This window comes from Scyliorhinus torazame, chromosome 30, assembly GCF_047496885.1.
Source record: "Scyliorhinus torazame isolate Kashiwa2021f chromosome 30, sScyTor2.1, whole genome shotgun sequence".
NCBI lineage: Eukaryota > Metazoa > Chordata > Chondrichthyes > Carcharhiniformes > Scyliorhinidae > Scyliorhinus > Scyliorhinus torazame.
Window position 1 is genome coordinate 32,723,161 of NC_092736.1, and position 21,227 is coordinate 32,744,387.

Here is a 21,227-nt window from a genome sequence, read left to right on the forward strand (position 1 = left end):
AGGGTGATTTAGCAGTTTGGATCAGAAATTGGCTATCTAGAAGAAGCCAAAGGGTGGTGGTTGATGGGAAATGTTCAGACTGGAGTCCAGTTACTAGTGGTGTACCACAAGGATCTGTTTTGGGGCCACTGCTGTTTGTCATTTTTATAAATGACCTGGAGGCGGGTGTAGAAGGATGGGTGAGTAAATTTGCAGATGACACTAAAGTCGATGGAGTTGTGGACAGTGCGGAAGGATGTTACAAGTTACAGAGGGACATAGCTAAGCTGCAGCGCTGGGCTGAGAGGTGGCAAATGGAGTTTAATGCAGAAAAGTGTGAGGTGATTCATTTTGGAAGGAATAACAAGAAGAGAGAGTACTGGGCTAATGGTAAGATTCTTGGCAGTGTGGATGAGCAGAGAGATCTCGGTGCCCATGTACATAGATCCCTGAAAGTTGCCACCCAGGTTGAGAGGGTTGTTAAGAAGGCGTACGATGTGTTAGCTTTGATTGGTAGAGGGATTGAGTTTCGGAGCCATGAGGTCATGTTGCAGCGGTACAAAACTCTGGTGCGGCCGCATTTGGAGTATTGCGTGCAATTCTGGTCGCCGCGTAATAGGAAGGATGTGGAAGCATTGGAAAGGGTGCAGAGGAGATTTACCAGAATGTTGCCTGGTACGGAGGGAAGATCTTGTGAGGAAAGGCTGAGGGACTTGAGGCTGTTTTCGTTAGAGAAGAAGGTTAAGAGGTGACTTAATTGAGGCATACAAGATGATCAGAGGATTGGATAGGGTGGACAGTGAGAGCCTTTTTCCTCGGATGGTGATGTCTAGCACGAGGGGACATAGCTTTAAATTGAGGGGAGATAGATATAAGACAGATGTCAGAGGTAGGTTCTTTACTCAGAGAGTAGTAAGGGCGTGGAATGCCCTGCCTGCAACAGTAGTGGACTCACCAACACTAAGGGCATTCAAATGGTCATTGGGTAGACATATGGGCGATAAGGGAATAGTGTAGATGGGCTTTAGAGTGGTTTCAAAGGTCGGCGCAACATCGAGGGCCGAAGGGCCTGTACTGCGCTGTAATGTTCTATGTTCTCACCTTGAAATCGTGACCCCTTGTAATTGACACCCCCACTCTTGGAAAAAGCTTGTTGCCATCCACCCTGTCCATACCTCTCATAATTTTGTCGACCTCAATCAGGTCCCCCCTCAACCTCCGTCTTTCCAACGAAAACAATCCTAATCTACTCAACTTTTCTTCATAGCTAGCACCCTCCATACCAGGCAACATCCTGGCGAACCTCCTCTGCACCCACTCGAAGGCATCCAGATCCTTCTGGTAATGTGGTGACCAGAACTGCACGCAGTATTCCAAATGTGGCCTAACCAAAGTCCTATACAACTGTAACATGACCTGCCGACTCTTGTACTCAATACCCCGTCCGATGAAAGCAAGCATGCTGTATGTCTTCTTGACCACTCTATCGACCTGCGTTGCCACCTTCAGGGTACAATGGACGTGAACTCCCAGATCTCTCTGTACATCAAGTGGTGTCGATTCCATAAATAATTTTTACAAGGAATCGGGCGGGAACTGATCGGTTTAAGGACGAAATGCCAGGATTAACCTTCCAAAGGTACAAAAATGACAGTCTGAGAGCTTGCAGTGATTTAAACGCCTCTTAACCTTCCATTTACTAGAGAAACAAGCCCATATGCTGGAGCCCTCCCCCACTGCGGGCGGACCAAGGCAGACAAGGAAGGACAGACGGACAGGGGCAGGGGTAGGGGACCTTCTAGCTGTGTATAAGATACCTGACTGGAATGGAGGCAACACTCTTATTTCTGGTTAAACCGTGACTGCGGGATGCAAGAATTGGCCAAATGTAAGGCATGCCCTTCACTCAGCCAGTGACATAACAAAGACTGAGTGGAAGAGTGTGAATTCAGCTGGAAATTAGGACACCGAGTGAAATATCAGAAATGTGCATGGAGTGGGTCGGGCACAAAAGAAAAAGACAACAGGCTGAGCCCATTATAAGCAATAATTTTATTATAGGGGTACTGGCACATTAAGCACATCTAAAATTGATGTGTTGCCTGCAGTGTCAATAAAGGTAATATTAAAGATAACCATTTCTAAGTACAATATAACAACATTCATATCAGAATGAAAATCTGAGTATTTAAAAGACAACATTAAATCTCTTATTTTGTTTTTACAGTTTATTTACAAAACAAATCAAAATACTTTTTTTTATTTACGAGTCAGTGAAGGAGCAAGACTATTTAGGATAGGCAGACTGTAGTCAGAGAGAATCTGGATGGATATAATCAAAGGAAATCGACACTGCCCTTGGCAGAGAAGGACTGGCTTCCTCAGTCCTCAGGCGAATCCCAAGTCTCGTCTTCTTCCACACAAATCTGATCTACTCAGTGAAAGTAAGGTGACCAAAGGGTGGCATTCTTTAGGAATAAAGATATTTGTTCACAAAGCAACTTGCCTAGCACCACACAGCAGTAAACACAAAATAGCACACCCTAGTTTGTAACTATATGGTTAAGATAGCATATACTGAAAGAGATATTATAGAGTTATAATAATGCAGTATTTAATAAACATGTAAATATTTGCTGAGCAGCATGGTAGAACCGTTTCCTCTCTTACCTGTACAAAAACAAACAGAACGTTTGAAAAGATACAGGGCGAAAGAACTTTAAATATTGCAAGGGCAAAGCAGAGAGCAAGGAGAGACTCCGAGTGAGCCTTTGCAAATTCTTAATTCAAAGCAAAAGAGTTATCTAAGATGAAGGAAGTGATAAATAGCAGGTTGCATTTACACGCTCGACTCTAAGTCTTACTATGCACATAAAGTGATTACTTTTATATTTTATTGCTCGACATGGTGTTATGGCTAGAGTTTTATCTATTATTATTATTATTGGTACTTTGGAGACAAGAAAATTGCTAAAGTTCCATAAAAATGGATTAAATCCTATTTGAAAGTTTCCCGCCTGGAACTAACAGTTAAAGCCTTGTCTGGGCTTGCCCTATTAACACGTTTCTTTAGACTGGGAAATATATATTACAGTCCGAAAGGTCCACATTGGCCCAAACCCACAACATAAAACAGCTCCCTCCTGAGAAGGAGTGACACTACACAAGGACACAGAGACGCAGTCTGCTGGGATCTGACACATCAATGACAAAATACCAGGCCATTGTTTGGATGAGTTACAAATACACAAAGTAACTCAAACAGATACAGAGTTAAAAATATTCTTTTAAAAACGCTTTTTTCACCCTCTCCCCCCACCCCCCAACCCCGTAGAAAATATTTATTTTTATTGCTTGTGATTGAAAAATTGTTTTCATGTTAAAAACTGCTCTGCAATGTTCTAAACTTTCTGTTAACGAAAAAAAGAGATTAACTCCATTGTCCAATTGAACCATCAGAGGACACCTCTATGGATGCTGTGTGTGGGAAGCGTATCCCTGTGGAAATACATAATAATAATTTTTTATTGTCACAAGTATGAAGTTACTGTGAAAAGCCCCCAATTGCCACATTCCGGTGCCTGTTCGGGTAAGCTGGTACGGGAATTGAACCCATGCTGCTGACCTTGTTCTGCATCACAAACCAGCTGTCTAGCCCACTGAGCTAAACTAGCCATGCATGGTAACAAAGGTTAATAGAACAGTAAAGTTGCCATAGTCCCAGGAGACTATAGGCTGCTTCGCTCTTTGAGGGGGGAGAGCTGACTGCTGGTGATTTAACCTGAGGGCCACCACACCTCAGGCGAGGGGCAAGGTCGAGAAGGCGGGGCCTTCATGAATAACCTGAGCCGGTGCGGGGAATTGAACCCACGGACTATGGTTCGGGAGGGCTGTGAGCCACAGGTCTTCTGAGAAGCTGGCCCGACTTCATGATAATAATGGAGGACTAAGCCATGCCCATGGAGCAATGGAGCCAGCCGGCTCAGGGTGCGGCCTTACCATCTGGAAGCTGGAGCACAAGAAAGTGCAGAGAAGACAATGGAATAATTAACGATAATTAACAGAATGACTGGCTTTTAAACATTCCCGTGAATGCAGGATGGCCAATGTTCCAGATTGCTTCGAAGTCTCCAGAAATTAAAGACTTGGGAATTACTGCAGGAAACCCAGAGTGAATCATTGTAGAAAAAAAAAGGAGTGTGGTGGTCTCTACATTGTTTCATAGAATTTACAGTGCAGAAGGAGACCATTCGGCCCATTGAGTCTGCACCGGCTCTTGGAAAGAGCACCCTACCCAACCTCACACCTCCATCATAAGCCCCCATCACCCAGTAACCCCACCCAACACTAAGGGCAATTTTGGACACTAAGGGCAATTTTAGCATGGCCAATTCTCCTAACCTGCACATCTGTGGACTGTGGGAGGAAACCGGACCACCCGGAGGAAACCCACGCACACACGGGGAGGATGTGCAGACTCCGCACAGACAGTGACCCAAGCCGGAATCGAACCTGGGACCCTGGAGCTGTGAAGCAATTGTGCTATCCACAATGCTACCGTGCTGCCCTAATTGTCTTTGACGACTTATGTTTCTGAGTGACAAGGATACCAGACTTGGTGATAAACGCTGTGCGGCTGACTGTTACGAATCATCCAATTGGCCAATGAAAAGTCCATTCACTTTCCAATGTGCATCAGGGCAGGGCACCATGCGGGAGGAGTGGTGAGGTGATCAGAGTGGTCAGGGGATCAACGGTGGGAGCAAGGGGGCAGGGCTACATGAGGATGGATGTTTTGGTCGACCAACGCAAGGGAGCAGGCATGGGGAATGGCAAGATGGATGGGTTTGGAGATGAATGGCGAGGATGTGTGGTGGGGTTGGCGGATGTTACGGGATGATTACACCCCAATCACAGCAGAAGAACCTTGTTGAATGATGCAGCGAACAGAGATACCACGTGGATATTCCTGATGAATTGCAGCCTGGTTACCTGTGCCATTCTTCAGTGAGGACTGCACTTTGATGATGAGATTCTCTAAAGCAATGTGGTGCACACTTGCTCACGCCAGCGAGGAGAGATAAGTTGAGCATGGTGTCTTGACTCCTCCCCTGCCGACAACTTGTCAATACACCCTTTTCTCTCAGGCAGCTGGCTGCCTGTTCTGAAAATCGCTTATTGTCACAAGTAGGCTGCAAATGAAGTTACTGTGTCCTAGTCGCCACATTCCGGCGCCTGTTCGGAGGCTGGTACGGGAATTGAACCGTGCTGCTGGCCTGCCTGGGTCTGCTTTAAATGCCAGCTATTTAGTCCTGTGCTAAACCAGCCTCTACTGGTGTGACGATTGTCCCTTTAAGGATACCAGTCCACCCGTCACTATCATCACTGGGAGCTGGGTCGGCTGTTGTGCTTAAAGGGACACTCGCCTGGAAATGGGAAACAGATGGGGTCCAGGATGCAAATGGGTGTCGCCTCCTTTCTGGTTGTACCGGCTGAAGCCAGGGATCTGTCCTCCATCTCAATTTGGAAATACCCCACCCAACAGTGGCCTTCATTACCTGGGTGTGGGGAGGTGGGACTGTTTGTGAGAGCACTATGCTGGCGGATCGGAGGCAGACAGGGGCTCCTTTCAAATGTATCAAGCCACAGGTTGTGGCATTCGGATAGGTAGAAATGATTAAATAAAACATCAAGGAGTCTTGAGTGTTGTGGCGAATCCAGCGGTGGCCAGTATTCCATAGAGGTCTCCTCCATCAGCTCTCTCAATAAAAACAAAACTGCCTGCATATAACTCCAGCGGCTTCCAAACGCTGCCCATTAAATCACCTTAAATTGTAAATACAGACAAATATTATTGTAAGGTCAGTTTTAACTCGTTAGGGCCTGAATATCACTGCTGCGTTCACTGCTACATGAAATACTGACCTTTCCATACCGCCACTATAATCTAAATTATCCCTGAGCAAAAATTTCAAACCCTCCACCTGACCTCCAGGATCTGCCTCCGAGGATTCTTCCCACTTTAATCAGACTGCTGGATTGTCCTTCACAGTAACAGCAACCATCAGGCGCCTTTACGACTGGTCGTTTTGGAACACTACAAACAAACAGTGGCCTGACTGCGTGATCCAGGCTGGCTCCGGGACCGGAGGTCAGCGTGACAGCCGGACCAGGATTAATTCAGGATCCAGGCTGACTCCCAAGAACCGCACTGACTCCCGGATCAGAGCTACACTGACTGCCTCACACACAAACATTACACACAATCTAGTCAATAACCCTTAAGCAGAATAAGAGACTGTACAAACATTTTTCTTTTTAAATCTTCCCTGAGGGGGTTAAATGTACACCAGCAACTGCCCTTTGTACATATTGCACTACCAAGGAATGAAGTAAATGTGCAAAAAGCAACAGTGACAGACTTACTATTCACACGCGCACCCGCATAAACTCAACAGGCGGACACACACACACACACACACACAGACACTCAGACACACACATATCACACACGCGGGGACACACACATACAGGCATAAACACACAGACACACAAACACACATCACACAAGCAGATGCACACGCAGAAACACAGACACACCCACCGACACACACACGCAAACCCATAATCACATGCAGACATACACACATGCGGACACACAGACAGGCATACACAAACATGCACACAGACAGACACACACACGCAGACACACACAAACATTTATTTTCGACATTTCTACATTTTTGCGTGTTTTTTTTGGAATGTCGTTCCACAAGGGAAACCTCCATTTCAAGGTTAATAAGATTTGCTTAACTCGTTAGCAGAGACGCACTTACACGGTGGCACATCAATTGAAAGGATCTCACTGGACCGCATCAGACATATTCTCACAAGAAAATAATACCAAGCTTCTTTTTTTAGAAAATATCACTTCTTTCTATGGTTGAAGCACTTTACAAAAAAAAAACGTATGTCCGACACGAATCACCTCTCTTTTTATTGCAGGAATAATCTAAGTGCTTCCAAATGTTCATACCTGGGTTATAAAAATAGAACTCTCTCTCTAAAGTGGTCCAGACAAGGTTTCGCATTTTATAAATCATTTGATTCCATGACCTCTCACCATTACTATTCTTATTCTGTGTCAATGACACGTTAACCGGTCGCACAGACGATGGAAATTGGAGTGAGTTTGTCAATCAGACTAAGTATGTGGGCGTTCCTACCAAACACAGACATCAACCTAAACAGCAGCATCTAAAACTCCGAACCTCCCCTCCCTATACTCAATCAAGAAACTTGGATTTCTTGTGCACTTCCTATTAACGGAACTAATAAATACAACATATCATTTACAAATTGAGAAAAAAGTGCTTAAATTGCAGATTCATATATTGTCTCACAGCACATCAAGTTTAAAATGATATACTGGCAATAATAGTTATTCTATATACCCTGTAAAAGATTTGCTCTACATCAACTTCTCAGCATTATAATGTCACTGTACGCTGTGCTCTACACAAACTAAATGCATGAGAAAAAGAAGTTCAACTTTCACTAAGAAACTAATATTAATCTGCCCCTTGTCCCCGTCCCCTAAACTCCCATCCCCCAGAAAGAAAATGTGTCGCCTCTTTAATCCCTTCGGCTGTGCACGGCAACCTGCAACGCAGCGGCAGAAAACGTGAAGTAGCTTCAATAATTTGATGCGGGTACTTCCAGGGGTCCCAGCTCCTCTGACGGCAGTTAACCATCCGTTGGCATCATCTGCTCAAACTCAGAGCTGAACAGCTCCTTGTACAGGGGAGGGAAGTGTACCCGTACAATGTCCGGGTGTATTGCTTTGAACGACGACAGCTTCTCAATGTGTCGATTACACAGAGTTCGTAATGTGGACACCTTAGACAGGAGCTGGAAAGACGAGGTGGAAACAATTAGCAAACGTTTTCAAGGGTGCAAGCAGAACAGAGGCACTTCAGAACAAAGCCTTCTCGCACAACCGCGACTGGTGTGTCCCCATCACTGAGGGACACTGAGGTGGGTGGGTCACTTTTTGTACCACCTTTGGAATTGTAGCGCACGAAGAGGCCATTCGGCCCATCATCTCCATGTCTGTACTTTGAAAAGTGCAATCCATTCAATCGCACTCTCCTGACTTCACCTTAGCCTTGAGAATGGTCCTTTTTTGCCCTATATCCAATTTTCTTTTGAAAATTATTCATAGAATTCCGACAGCACAGAAGGAGGCCATTCGGCCCAGCGAGTCGGCACCGACCTGCTGCCCAACCCCCACAGTCCTGCAACCCCACCTAACCTTTGGACACTTAGGGACAATTGATCGTGGTCAACTCACCTAACCTGCACACCTTTGGAGTGTGGAGGTGGGGGGGGGGGGGGGGAGGACTGAAGCACGCAGGGGAAACCCACGCAGATACGGGGAGAACATGCAAACTCCACACATTTTGATAAATCTTCCTCTTCCCCCTTTTTACAGGTTGCACATTCTACATCACATCAACTTACTGTGTGACAAAAAATAAAATCCTTCTTTTTCTCTCTGGCTATTTTTCTCAGGGTTTTAACCCTGCCCTCTGGCTACCAATTGGTGGGATCAGTGTCTCCTGATTTACACCATTAAACTGTTCGAGGTGAGGCTAATCTAGGCTGACTGGGGGGAGGGCACCAGAGCATCGATTCAGAATGAAGCAAGACAAAAAAGGAAATGGAAGGAATCACCCAGTCCAGAAGTCAGAGGAAGCAAAGGATAGAAAATACGTTTTGTAAGGCAAGGAATCCACATCGAGCAGTCAAAGAAACAAAACTTATTTTATCAAATAAAGTTAATTATATACACAACTTCAGTAGCTCCCTGCCGGGTCTTCTCTAGTGGGTGCCTGAGTGGCCACCTCTATTAATACAAATGCACAGCACGTTGTCACGGGTCACCCACCCCCTTATCGGGGGAGCTCGTATTCCACAGGTTTCACAGTGTAGTGAATCATCCCTACCCCACGAGTCCCTTGCGGGTGATAACAAGAAGCAACAAAAGGATTGTTTATCGATTCCTTTAAAAATATTTTATTCAGTTTTTCCAATTTTATACAAAAAACAAACAATAACGGTAACAGCAACAAACCTCCCTTTCAGCCTCCCCCCACCCCTCCCTCTAAAAGCTAACAGTCACCAACTCTTTGAAGTACAAAAAGAATCTTCGGTGGAACCCCTCAATTGCAGTGTATTTATAATAATATAATAATCTTTATTATTGTCACAAGTAGGCTTACGCTGCAATGAAGTTACTGTGAAAATCCCCTCGTCGCCACATTCCGGCGCCTGTTCGGGTACACAGAGGGAGAATTCAGAATGTCCAATCCACCTAACAGCACGTCTTTCGGGACTTGTGGGAGGAAACCGGAGCACCCGGAGGAAACCCACGCAGACACAGGGAGAACGTGCAGACTCCGCACAGACAGTGACCCAAGCCGGGAATCGAACCTGGGACCCTGGCGCTGTGAAGGAACAGTGCTAACCACAGAGTGTATTTTTTGAGATACAAGAATTCCACGAGATCCTCTCGGCCACACTCACGCACTGGGAGGAGAAGCTGCCTCCACCCCACCAGCAGCCCCCTTCGAGCAGAGAGGCGAAGGCTAGCAGGATTGTTCATTGATTAATGGCCTATTGTTATAAATCGGATGACATCTACGAGGTCAGGGCAATTGGTTTTCATAAATACGAGCTCCCCCACTAAGGGGGCGGGGGGTCTCGATCATTCATGGTTAAGAACTGTACAAAGTCGGGCAGGTATTGAACTGACAGAGCAAACCCGACTGGGATCTGATGTATATCATCAACACAACTGCTTTGCAATAAACCAAGTTTTCTTCTGACCAACTCAGTTTGGACTCATTTGCGGCCGACAAAATATATATCTCAATACAATAAACTGGGGAGCAGAGGACATGGATGGGCACTTGGGAGTTTGACATAGCTACGAGTGAAAAACGGCGTGACGAAGGACAGAAGTTGCATCCCAACATTGCTGGTTGCAGAGTTTTCCGAGCAGATGGAGACGGGGATAACAGGGAAGGTGGGACACAAATGAAGAGTTCCTTCAGAGAAGATCCTGACACGCCAGACTTTCTCTGACATCCCCTCCCTGTATCCCCCACGATACCTCTGATATCCCCGCACCGATTTCAGTTCCTGAACTGCCAATGAATAACCAGCATTTCATGGGCATTGTTGCCAGGGAGCGTTAGAAAGATAGGGCCGGATCCTCCGGACTCCCAGACGCCAAGTTTCCCATGGGGTTTTCCCGAGTTTACCATGCTAAATCGCTGGCTTTTGAAGCAGATCAAGGCAGGCCAACAGCACGGTTCAATTCCCGTAGCAGCCTCCAAGAACAGGTGCCGGAATGTGGCGACTAGGGGCTTTTCACAGTAACTTCATTTAAAGCCTACTTGTGACAATAAGCGATTTTCATTTTCATGGTGACGGGATTCTCTCTTCCCGCTGCTCGGCAATGGGATTTCCCATTGAGGCTGCCCCACGGTGCACTGCCAGCAGGAACTAGAATATTCTCCGGCCGTAATTTCATGCATTTAATAACTTGAATTCTTGTTTTAGTTTATTTTGAACACTTTATAAACGTTAAGGATACCTGTGGTGCAGGGCAGGGCTGCTGATAGCTGTGACTTGCTCAACAGTATCACTTTACCCTGGCATTCATGGCAAAGCATCCATGTCTTGCCCCTATCTAAACATGAATTATTCGTCTCTGGAGCATTTGTGGCTATTTCCATATCCAAATGCCCCTCCCAGGCCAACAGATTTACCCATCCTGACCTGGGCGGTTCAAGGCGTAGTCGGCAATGGAGGAGCGACGGAAATCTGGGATGGGCAAGAGTTCGGAATCTCCACAACTCCTCACAATAGCTCCATGGCCGACCTTCATCCCATCAATGAGGCCTGGATTCCTGGCCAGTTCTGAGAGGTCAATGGCCTGTGTCTAACTCACTGCCACACAAGCAGCATTTCAATTAACCACCACTTGGGGGAGGCAGGGAACGGCGCTGAAACGTCTGCAACACCGTATTCTCACTCTAGGTGGCACTGATTGCATTGAAATCATCATGATGCGATCGAGGGCTGCTTCAATGTGAAAAGGGAAGCTGCAATTTTTTAACACCGAGGGGTACGGGCCTGAGAATGCGAAAACATCACCAAAAGGCTAGGAATAGGGAGAGTGCGCAGCTGAACACGTGGCTGCAGGAATGGTGTAGGAGGGAGGGCTTCAGGTATTTGGATAATTGGAGCGCATTCTGGGGAAGGTGGGACCTGTACAAGCAGGACGGGTTGCATCTGAACCAGAGGGGCACCAATATCCTGGGAGGGAGGTTTGCTAGTGCTCTTCGGGAGGGTTTAAACTAATTTGGCAGGGGAATGGGAACCGGATTTGTAGTCCAGCAACTAAGGTAGCCGATATTCAGGACGCCAAAGCGTGTAATGAGGCAGTGGGGAAGGGAACACTGACAAAGGAGAGTACTTGCAGGCACGGAGATGGGTTGAAGTGTGTATACTTCAACGCAAGAAGCATCAGGAATAAGGTGGGTGAACTTAAGGCATGGATCGGTACTTGGGACTACGATGTGGTGGCCATCACGGAAACTTGGATAGAAGAGGGGCAGAAATGGTTGTTGGAGGTCCCTGGTTATAGATGTTTCAATAAGATTAGGGAGGGTGGTAAAAGAGGTGGGGGGGGGGGGCATTATTAATTAGAGATAGTATAACAGCTGCAGAAAGGCAGTTCGAGGAGTATCTGCCTACTGAGGTAGTATGGGTTGAAGTCAGAAATAGGAAAGGAGCAGTCACCTTGTTAGGAGTTTTCTATAGGCCCCCCAATAGTAGCAGAGATGTGGAGGAACAGATTGGGAAACAGATTTTGGAAAAGTGCAGAAGTCATAGGTAGTAGTCATGGGTGACTTTAACTTCCCAAATATTGAGTGGAAACTCTTTAAATCAAATAGTTTGGATGGGGTGGTGTTTGTGCAGTGTGTCCAGGAAGCTTGTCTAACACAGTATGTAGATTGTCCGACCAGAGGAGGGGCAATATTGGATTTAGTACTTGGTAATGAACCAGGGCAAGTGATAGATTTGTTAGTGGGGGAGCATTTTGGAGATAGTGACCACAATTCTGTGACTTTCACTTTAGTAATTAGAGAGGGATAGGTGCGTGCAACAGGGCAAGGTTTACAATTGGGGGAAGGGTAAATACAATGTTGTCAGACAAGAATTGAAGTGCATAAGTTGGTAACATAGGCTGTCAGGGAAGGACACAAGTGAAATGTGGAACTTGTTCAAGGAACAGGTACTACGTGTCCTTGATATGTATGTCCCTGTCAGGCAGGGAAGAGATGGTCGAGTGAGGGAACCATGGTTGACAAGAGAGGTTGAATGTCTTGTTAAGAGGAAAAAGGAGACTTATGGAAGGCTGAGGAAACAAGGTACAGACAGGGCGTTGGATGGATACAAGATAGCCAGGAGGGAACTGAAGAAAGGGATTAGGAGAGCTAAGAGAGGGCATGAACAATCTTTGGCGGGTTGGATCAAGGAAAACCCCAAGGCCTTTTACACATGTGAGAAATATGAGAATGACTAGAGCGAGGGTAGGTCCGATCAAGGACAGTAGCGGGAGATTGTGTATTGAGTCTGAAGAGATAGGAGAGGTCTTGAACGAGTACTTTTCTTCTATATTTACAAATGAGAGGGGCCATATTGTTGGAGAGGACAGTGTGAAACAGATTGGTAAGCTCGAGGAAATACTTGTTAGGAAGGAAGATGTGTTGGGCATTTTGAGAAACTTGAGGATAGACAAGTCCCCCGGGCCTGACGGGATATATCCAAGGATTCTATGGGAAGCAAGAGATGAAATTGCAGAGCCGTTGGCAATGATCTTTTCGTCCTCACTGTCAACAGGGGTGGTACCAGGGGATTGGAGAGTGGCGAATGTCGTGCCCTTGTTCAAAAAAGGGACTAGGGATAACCCTGGGAATTACAGGCCAGTTAGTCTTACTTCGGTGGTAGGCAAAGTAATGGAAAGGGTACTGAAGGATAGGATTTCTGAGCATCTGGAAAGACACTGCTTGATTAGGGATAGTCAGCACGGATTTGTGAGGGGTAGGTCTTGCCTTACAAGTCTTATTGAATTCTTTGAGGAGGTGACCAAGCATGTGGATGTAGGTAAAGCAGTGGATGTAGTGTACATGGATTTTAGTAAGGCATTTGATAAGGTTCCCCATGGTAGGCTTCTGCAGAAAGTGAGGAGGCATGGGATAGTGGGAAATTTGGCCAGTTGGATAACAAACTGGCTAACCGATAGAAGTCAGAGCGTGGTGGTGGATGGCAAATATTCAGCCTGGATCCCAGTTACCAGTGGCGTACCGCAGGGATCAGTTCTGGGTCCTATGTTGTTTGTGATTTTCATTAATGACTTGGATGAGGAGTTGAAGGGTGGGTCAGTACATTTGCAGACGATACGAAGATTGGTGGAGTTGTGGATAGTAAGGAGGGCTGTTGTCGGCTGCAAAGAGACATAGATAGGATGCAGAGCTGGGCTGAGAAGTGGCAGATGGAGTTTAACCCTGAAAAGTGAGAGGTTGTCCATTTTGGAAGGACAAATATGAATGCAGAATACAGGGTTAATGGTAGAGTTCTTGGCAATGTGGAGGAGCAGAGAGATCTTGGGGTCTATGTTCATACATCTTTGAAAGTTGCCACTCAAGTGGATAGAGCTGTGAAGAAGGCCTATGGTGTGCTAGCGTTCATTAACAGAGGGATTGAATTTAAGAGCCGTGAGGTGATGATGCAGTTGTACAAACTTTGGTAAGGCCACATTTGGAGTACTGTGTACAGTTCTGGTCGCCTCATTTTAGGAAGGATGTGGAAGCTTTGGAAAAGGTGCAAAGGAGATTTACCAGGATGTTGCCTGGAATGGAGAGTAGGTCTTACAAGGAAAGGTTGAGGGTGCTAGGCCTTTTCTCATTAGAACGGAGAAGGATGAGGGATGACTTGATAGAGGTTTATAAGATGATAAGGGGAATAGATCGAGTAGACAGTCAGAGATTTTTCCCCCGGGTGGAACAAACCATTACAAGGGGACATAAATTTAAGGTGAAAGGTGGAAGATATAACAAAGAACAAAAAAATGTACAGCACAGGAACAGGCCCTTCGGCCCTCCAAGCCCATGCCGACCATGCTGCCCGACTAAACTACAATCTTCTACACTTCCTGGGTCCGTATCCCTCTATTCCCATCCTATTCATGTATTTGTCAAGATGCCCCTTAAATGTCACTATCGTCCCTGCTTCCACCACCTCCTCCGGTAGCGAGTTCCAGGCACCCACTACCCTCTGCGTAAAAAACTTGCCTCGTACATCTACTCTAAACCCTGCCCCTCTCACTTTAAACCTATGCCCCCTAGTAATTGACCCCTCTACCCTGGGGAAAAGCCTCTGACTATCCATTCTGTCTATGCCCCTCATAATTTTGTAGACCTCTATCAGGTCTCCTGGGATGTCAGAGGTAGGTTCTTTACCCAGAGAGTAGTGGGGGCATGGAATGCACTGTCTGTGGAAGTAGTTGAGTCGGAAACATTAGGGACCTCCAAGCAGCTATTGGATAGGTACATGGATTACGGTAAAATGATACAGTGTAGATTTATTTGTTCTTAAGGGCAGCACAGTAGCATTGTGGATAGCACAATTGCTTCACAGCTCCAGGGTCCCAGGTTCGATTCCGGCTTGGGTCACTGTCTGTGCGCAGTCTGCACATCCTCCCAGTGTCTGCGTGGGTTTCCTCCGGGTGCTCCGGTTTCCTCCCACAGTCGAAAGATGTGCAGGTTAGGTGGATTGGCCATGATAAATTGCCCTTAGTGTCCAAAATTGCCCTTGGTGTTGGGTGTAGGTGTTGAGTTTGGGTAGGGTGCTCTTTACAAGAGCCGGTGCAGACTCAAAGGGCCGAATGGCCTCCTTCTGCACTGTAAATTCTATGATAATCTATGATTAATCTAGGACAAAGGTTCGGCACAACATCGTGGGCCGAAGGGCCTATTCTGTGCTGTATTTTCTATGTTCTATGTTCTAAAGGCACCCTGAGATCTAAGGCCTGAGATCCAAACGGGCAAGGTCAAAATATGCCATTTGGATCCTGACTACATTCTTACTGAGTGTCTGCCTCTTCCCCACAGAAACCAACGTCCCAGAAACATTAGCCGGTACGTTTTGGCAGGACCTCCTATCCAGCCCCACAAAGAATCCAGAGGCCATTCCTGCACCCCCGGCCTAGCTCCCCAATCGCAAAAAACTCCTCTTCACTTCATCTGCCGGTTCTGTTCCTGTCCTTCGCTCTCAGCTCCTGTCAAACTCACCCGAGTCACTCCCACCTCAATAACACTCTGCTCACTTGCTGGCTCTTGGGCATAATTTACTTCAAGGAGGCCCAGTGGTAAAATGTCCTTAGCGATGTGCTCAGCCCAAGATAAAACAAGAGTGAAATTTGTACTAATATTTCAGAGAATTCCGACATTGCCACTGGCCATCTAGTCTGCAGCGACCCTCCAAAAGAGCATCCCACCTAGAGCCACGCCCCTCCGCCCCATCCCTGTACTCCCACCTGACCGTTGGATACTAAGGGGCAATTTATCATGGCCAACACACCTAACCTGCACATCTTTGAACAGTCAGTGACGCTGTGTGTGAGGAACAGTCAGTGACGCTGTGTGTGAGTGACAGTCAGTGACGCGGAGTGTGAGTGACAGTCAGTGACGCGGAGTGTGAGCGACAGTCAGAGACGCGGAGTGTGAGCGACAGTCAGTGACGCTGTGTGTGAGTGACAGTCAGTGACACTATGTGTGAGCGACAGTCAGTGACGATGCGTGTGAGCGATAGTCAGTGACGCTGTGTGTGACAGTCAATGATGCTGTGAGACAGTCAAAGAACAAAGAACAAAGAACAAAGAAATGTACAGCACAGGAACAGGCCCTTCGGCCCTCCAAGCCCGTGCCGACCATACTGCCCGACTAAACTACAATCTTCTACACTTCCTGGGTCCGTATCCTTCTATTCCCATCCTATTCATATATTTGTCAAGATGCCCCTTAAATGTCCCTATCGTCCCTGCCTCCACTACCTCCTCCGGTAGTGAGTTCCAGGCACCCACTACCCTCTGCGTAAAAAACTTGCCTCGTACATCTACTCTAAACTTTGCCCCTCTCACCTTAAACCTATGCCCCCTAGTAATTGACCCCTCTACCCTGGGGAAAAGCCTCTGACTATCCACTCTGTCTATGCCCCTCATAATTTTGTATACCTCTATCAGGTCGCCCCTCAACCTCCTTCGTTCCAGTGAGAACAAACCGAGTTTATTCAATCGCTCCTCATAGCTTATGCCCTCCATACCAGGCAACATTCTGGTAAATCTCTTCTGCACCCTCTCTAAAGCCTCCACATCCTTCTGGTAGTGTGGCGACCAGAATTGAACACTATACTCCAAGTGTGGCCTAACTAAGGTTCTATACAGCTGCAACATGACTTGCCAATTCTTATACTCAATGCCCCGGCCAATGAAGGCAAGCATGCCGTATGCCTTCTTGACTACCTTCTCCACCTGTGTAGCCCCTTTCAGTGATCTGTGGACCTGTACTCCTAGATCTCTTTGACTTTCAATACTCTTGAGGGTTCTACCATTCACTGTATATTCCCTACCTGCATTAGCCCTTCCAAAATGCATTACCTCACATTTGTCCAGGTTAAACTCCATCTGCCATCTCTCCGCCCAAGTCTCCAGACAATCTAAATCCTGCTGTATCCTCAGACAGTCCTCATCGCTATCCGCAATTCCACCAACCTTTGTGTCGTCTGCAAACTTACTAATCAGACCAGTTACATTTTCCTCCAAATCATTTATATATACTACAAAGAGCAAAGGTCCCAGCACTGATCCCTGTGGAACACCACTGGTCACAGCCCTCCAATTAGAAAAGCATCCCTCCATTGCTACCCTCTGCCTTCTATGGCCTAGCCAGTTCTGTATCCACCTTGCCAGTTCACCCCTGATCCCGTGTGACTTCACCTTTTGTACTAGTCTACCATGAGGGACCTTGTCAAAGGCCTTACTGAAGTCCATATAGACAACATCTACTGCCCTACCTGCATCAATCATCTTAGTGACCTCCTCGAAAAACTCTATCAAGTTAGTGAGACACGACCTCCCCTTCACAAAACCGTGCTGCCTCTCACTAATACGTCCATTTGCTTCCAAATGGGAGTAGATCCTGTCTCGAAGAATTCTCTCCAGTAATTTCCCTACCACTGAAGTAAGGCTCACCGGCCTGTAGTTCCCGGGATTATCCCTGCCACCCTTCTTAAACAGAGGAACAACATTGGCTATTCTCCAGTCCTCCGGGACATCCCCTGAAGACAGCGAGGATCCAAAGATTTCTGTCAAGGCCTCAGCAATTTCCTCTCCAGCCTCCTTCAGTATTCTGGGGTAGATCCCATCCGGCCCTGGGGACTTATCTACCTTAATATTTTTTAAGACACCCAACACCTCGTCTTTTTGGATCACAATGTGACCCAGGCTATCTACACCCCCTTCTCCAGACTCAACATCTACCAATTCCTTCTCTTTGGTGAATACTGATGCAAAGTATTCATTTAGTACCTCGCCCATTTCCTCTGGCTCCACACATAGATTCCCTTGCCTATCCTTCAGTGGGCCAACCCTTTCCCTGGCTACCCTCTTGCTTTTTATGTAAGTGTAAAAAGCCTTGGGATTTTCCTTAACCCTATTTGCCAATGACTTTTCATGACCCCTTCTAGCCCTCCTGACTCCCTGCTTAAGTTCCTTCCTACTTTCCTTATATGCCACACAGGCTTCGTCTGTTCCCAGCCTTTTAGCCCTGACAAATGCCTCCTTTTTCTTTTTGACGAGGCCTACAATATCATTCGTCATCCAAGGTTCCCGAAAATTGCCGTATTTGTCTTTCTTCCTCACAGGAACATGCCTGTCCTGTATTCCTATCAACTGACACTTGAAAGCCTCCCACATGTCAGATGTTGATTTGCCCTCAAACATCCGCCCCCAATCTATGCTCTTCAGTTCCCGCCTAATATTGTTATAATTAGCCTTCCCCCAATTTAGCACATTCATCCTCGGACCACTCTTATCCTTGTCCACCAGTACTTTAAAACTTACTGAATTGTGGTCACTGTTACCGAAATGCTCCCCTACTGAAACATCTACCACCTGGCCGGGCTCATTCCCCAATACCAGGTCCAGTACCGCCTCTTCCCTAGTTGGACTGTTTACATATTGTTTTAAGAAGCCCTCCTGGATGCTCCTTACAAACTCTGCCCCGTCTAAGCCCCTGGCACTAAGTGAGTCCCAGTCAATATTGGGGAAGTTGAAGTCTCCCATCACCACAACCCTGTTGTTTTTACTCTTTTCCAAAATCTGTCTACCTATCTGCTCCTCTATCTCCCGCTGGCTGTTGGGAGGCCTGTAGTATACCCCCAACATTGTGACTGCACCCTTCTTATTCCTGATCTCTACCCATATAGCCTCACTGCCCTCTGAGGTGTCCTCTCGCTGTATAGCTGTGATACTCTCCTGAACAAGTAGCGCAACTCCGCCTCCCCTTTTACATCCCCCTCTATCCCGCCTGAAACATCTAAAACCTGGAACGTTTAGCTGCCAATCCTGCCCTTCCCTCAACCAGGTCTCTGTAATGGCAACAACATCATAGTTCCAAGTAGTAATCCAAGCTCTAAGTTCATCTGCCTTACCCGTAATGCTCCTTGCATTAAAACATATGCACTTCAGGCCACCAGACCCGCTGTGTTCAGCAACTTCTCCCCGTCTGCTCTGCCTCAGAGCCACACTGTCCATATTCCCTAGTTCTCCCTCAACGCTCTCACCTTCTGACCTATTGCTCCCGTGCCCACCCCCCTGCCATACTAGTTTAAACCCTCCCGTGTGACACTAGCAAATCTCGCGGCCAGGATATTTATGCCTCTCCGGTTTAGATGCAACCCGTCCATCTTATACAGGTCACACCTGCCCCGGAAGAGCTCCCAGTGGTCCAGATAACCGAAACCCTCCCTCCTACACCAGCTGTTTAGCCACGTGTTTGTCTGCTCTATCTTCCTATTTCTAGCCTCACTGGCACGTGGCACAGGGAGTAATCCCGAGATTACAACCCTCGAGGTCCTGTCTTTTAACTTTCTGCCTAGCTCCCTGAACTCCTGCTGCAGGACCTCATGCCTCTTCCTGCCTATGTCGTTAGTACCAATATGTACAACGACCTCTACCTGTTTGCCCTCCCCCTTCAGGATTCCCTCTACCCGTTCGGAGACATCCTGGACCCTGGCACCAGGGAGGCAACATACCATCCTGGAGTCTCTTTCACGTCCACAGAAGCGCCTATCTGTTCCCCTGACTATAGAGTCCCCTATAACTATTACTCTTCTGCGCTTTGACCCTCCCTTCTGAACATCAGAGCCAGCCGTGGTGCCACTGCTCTGGCTGCTGCTGTTTTCCCCTGATAGGCTATCCCCCCCGACAGTATCCAAAGGGGTATATCTGTTCGAGAGGGGGACAACCACAGGGGATTCCTGCACTGACTGCCTGCCCTTTCTGGTGGTCACCCATTTCTCTGCCTGCACCTTGGGTGTGACCACACTTACATAACTGCGATCTATGACGCTTTCCGCCACCTGCATGCTCCTAAGTGCATCCAATTGCTGCTCCAACCGAACCATGCGGTCTGTGAGGAGCTGCAGTTGGGTGCACTTTCTGCAGATGAAGCCATCCAGGACGCTGGAAGCCTCCCGGACCTGCCACATCTCACAGTCAGTGACGCTGTGTGCGAGGCAGTCAGTGACGCTGCGTGTGAGCGACAGTCAGTGACACTATGTGTGAGTGACAGTCAGTGACGCCGTGTGTGAGTGACAGTCAGTGATGCTGTGTGTGAGTGAGTCAGTGATGCTGTGTGTGAGCGACAGTCAGTGATGCTGTGTGTGAGTGACAGTCAGTGACGCCGTGTGTGAGTGACAGTCAGTGACACTATGTGTGAGTGACAGTCAGTGATGCTGTGTGTGAGCGACAGTCAGTGATGCTGTGTGTGAGTGAGTCAGTGACGCTGTGTGTGAGTGACAGTCAGTGACACTATGTGTGAGTGACAGTCAGTGATGCTGTGTGTGAGTGAGTCAGTGACGCTGTGTGTGAGCGATAGTCACTGACACTATGTGTGAGTGACAGTCAGTGATGCTGTGTGTGAGTGAGTCAGTGACGCTGTGTGTGAGTGACAGTCAGTGACACTATGTGTGAGTGACAGTCAGTGATGCCGTGTGTGAGTGACAATCAGTGACGCTGTGTGTGAGTGACAGTCAGTGACACTATGTGTGAGTGACAGTCAGTGACGCCGTGTGTGAGTGACAGTCAATGATGCTGTGTGACAGTCAGTGACGCTGTGTGAGTGATAGTCAGTGACGTTGTGTGACAGTGACGCTGTGTGTGAGCGATAGTCAGTGACACTGTGACAGTCAGTGACGCTGTGTGTGAGTGACAGTCAGTGACGCTGCGTGTGAACGATAGTCAGTGACGCTGTGTGTGAGCGACAGTCAGTGACGCTGTGTGAGAGAGGCAGTCGGTGACGCTGTGTGTGAGCGACAGTCAGTGACGCTGTGTGTGAGTGACAGTCAGTGACGCTTTGTGTGAGAGGCAGTCAGTGACGCTGTGTGTGAGTGACAGTCAGTGATGCTGTGTGTGAGCGATAGTCAGTGACGCTTTGTGTGAGTGACAGTCAGTGATGCTGTGTGTGAGAGGCAGTCAGTGACGCTGTGTGTGAGTGACAGTCAGTGATGCTGTGTGTGAGTGACAGTCGGTGACGCTTTGTGTGAGTGACAATCGGTGATGCTGTGTGTGAGAGGCAGTCAGTGATGCTGTGTGTGAGTGACAGTCAGTGACGCTTTGTGTGAGTGACAATCGGTAACGCTGTGTGTGAGTGACAGTCAGTGATGCTGTGTGTGAGTGACAGTCAGTGATGCTGTGTGTGAGTGACAGTCAGTGATGCTGTGTGTGAGCGATAGTCAGTGACGCTTTGTGTGAGAGGCAGTCAGTGACGCTGCTGTGTGAGTGACAGTCAGTGACGCTGCTGTGTGAGTGACAGTCGGTGATGCTGTGTGTG

At 47.4% G+C, this 21,227-nt stretch overlaps 1 protein-coding gene across 2 annotated transcripts in view; it reads right to left on the bottom strand.

Moving 5' to 3' along the window:
• Positions 1–2,018: 2,018 nt before the first annotated feature.
• LOC140404489 (nuclear receptor ROR-alpha A) overlaps positions 2,019–21,227 on the bottom strand; it is a 1,004,264-nt gene continuing 985,055 nt past the window's right edge. For both annotated transcript variants that reach the window (XM_072493100.1, XM_072493101.1), the window contains one exon: positions 2,019–7,890. In XM_072493100.1, coding sequence (XP_072349201.1) covers positions 7,726–7,890 — 165 coding nt within the window. In that variant the 3' untranslated portion in view covers positions 2,019–7,725. The remainder of the gene's footprint in view (positions 7,891–21,227) is intronic.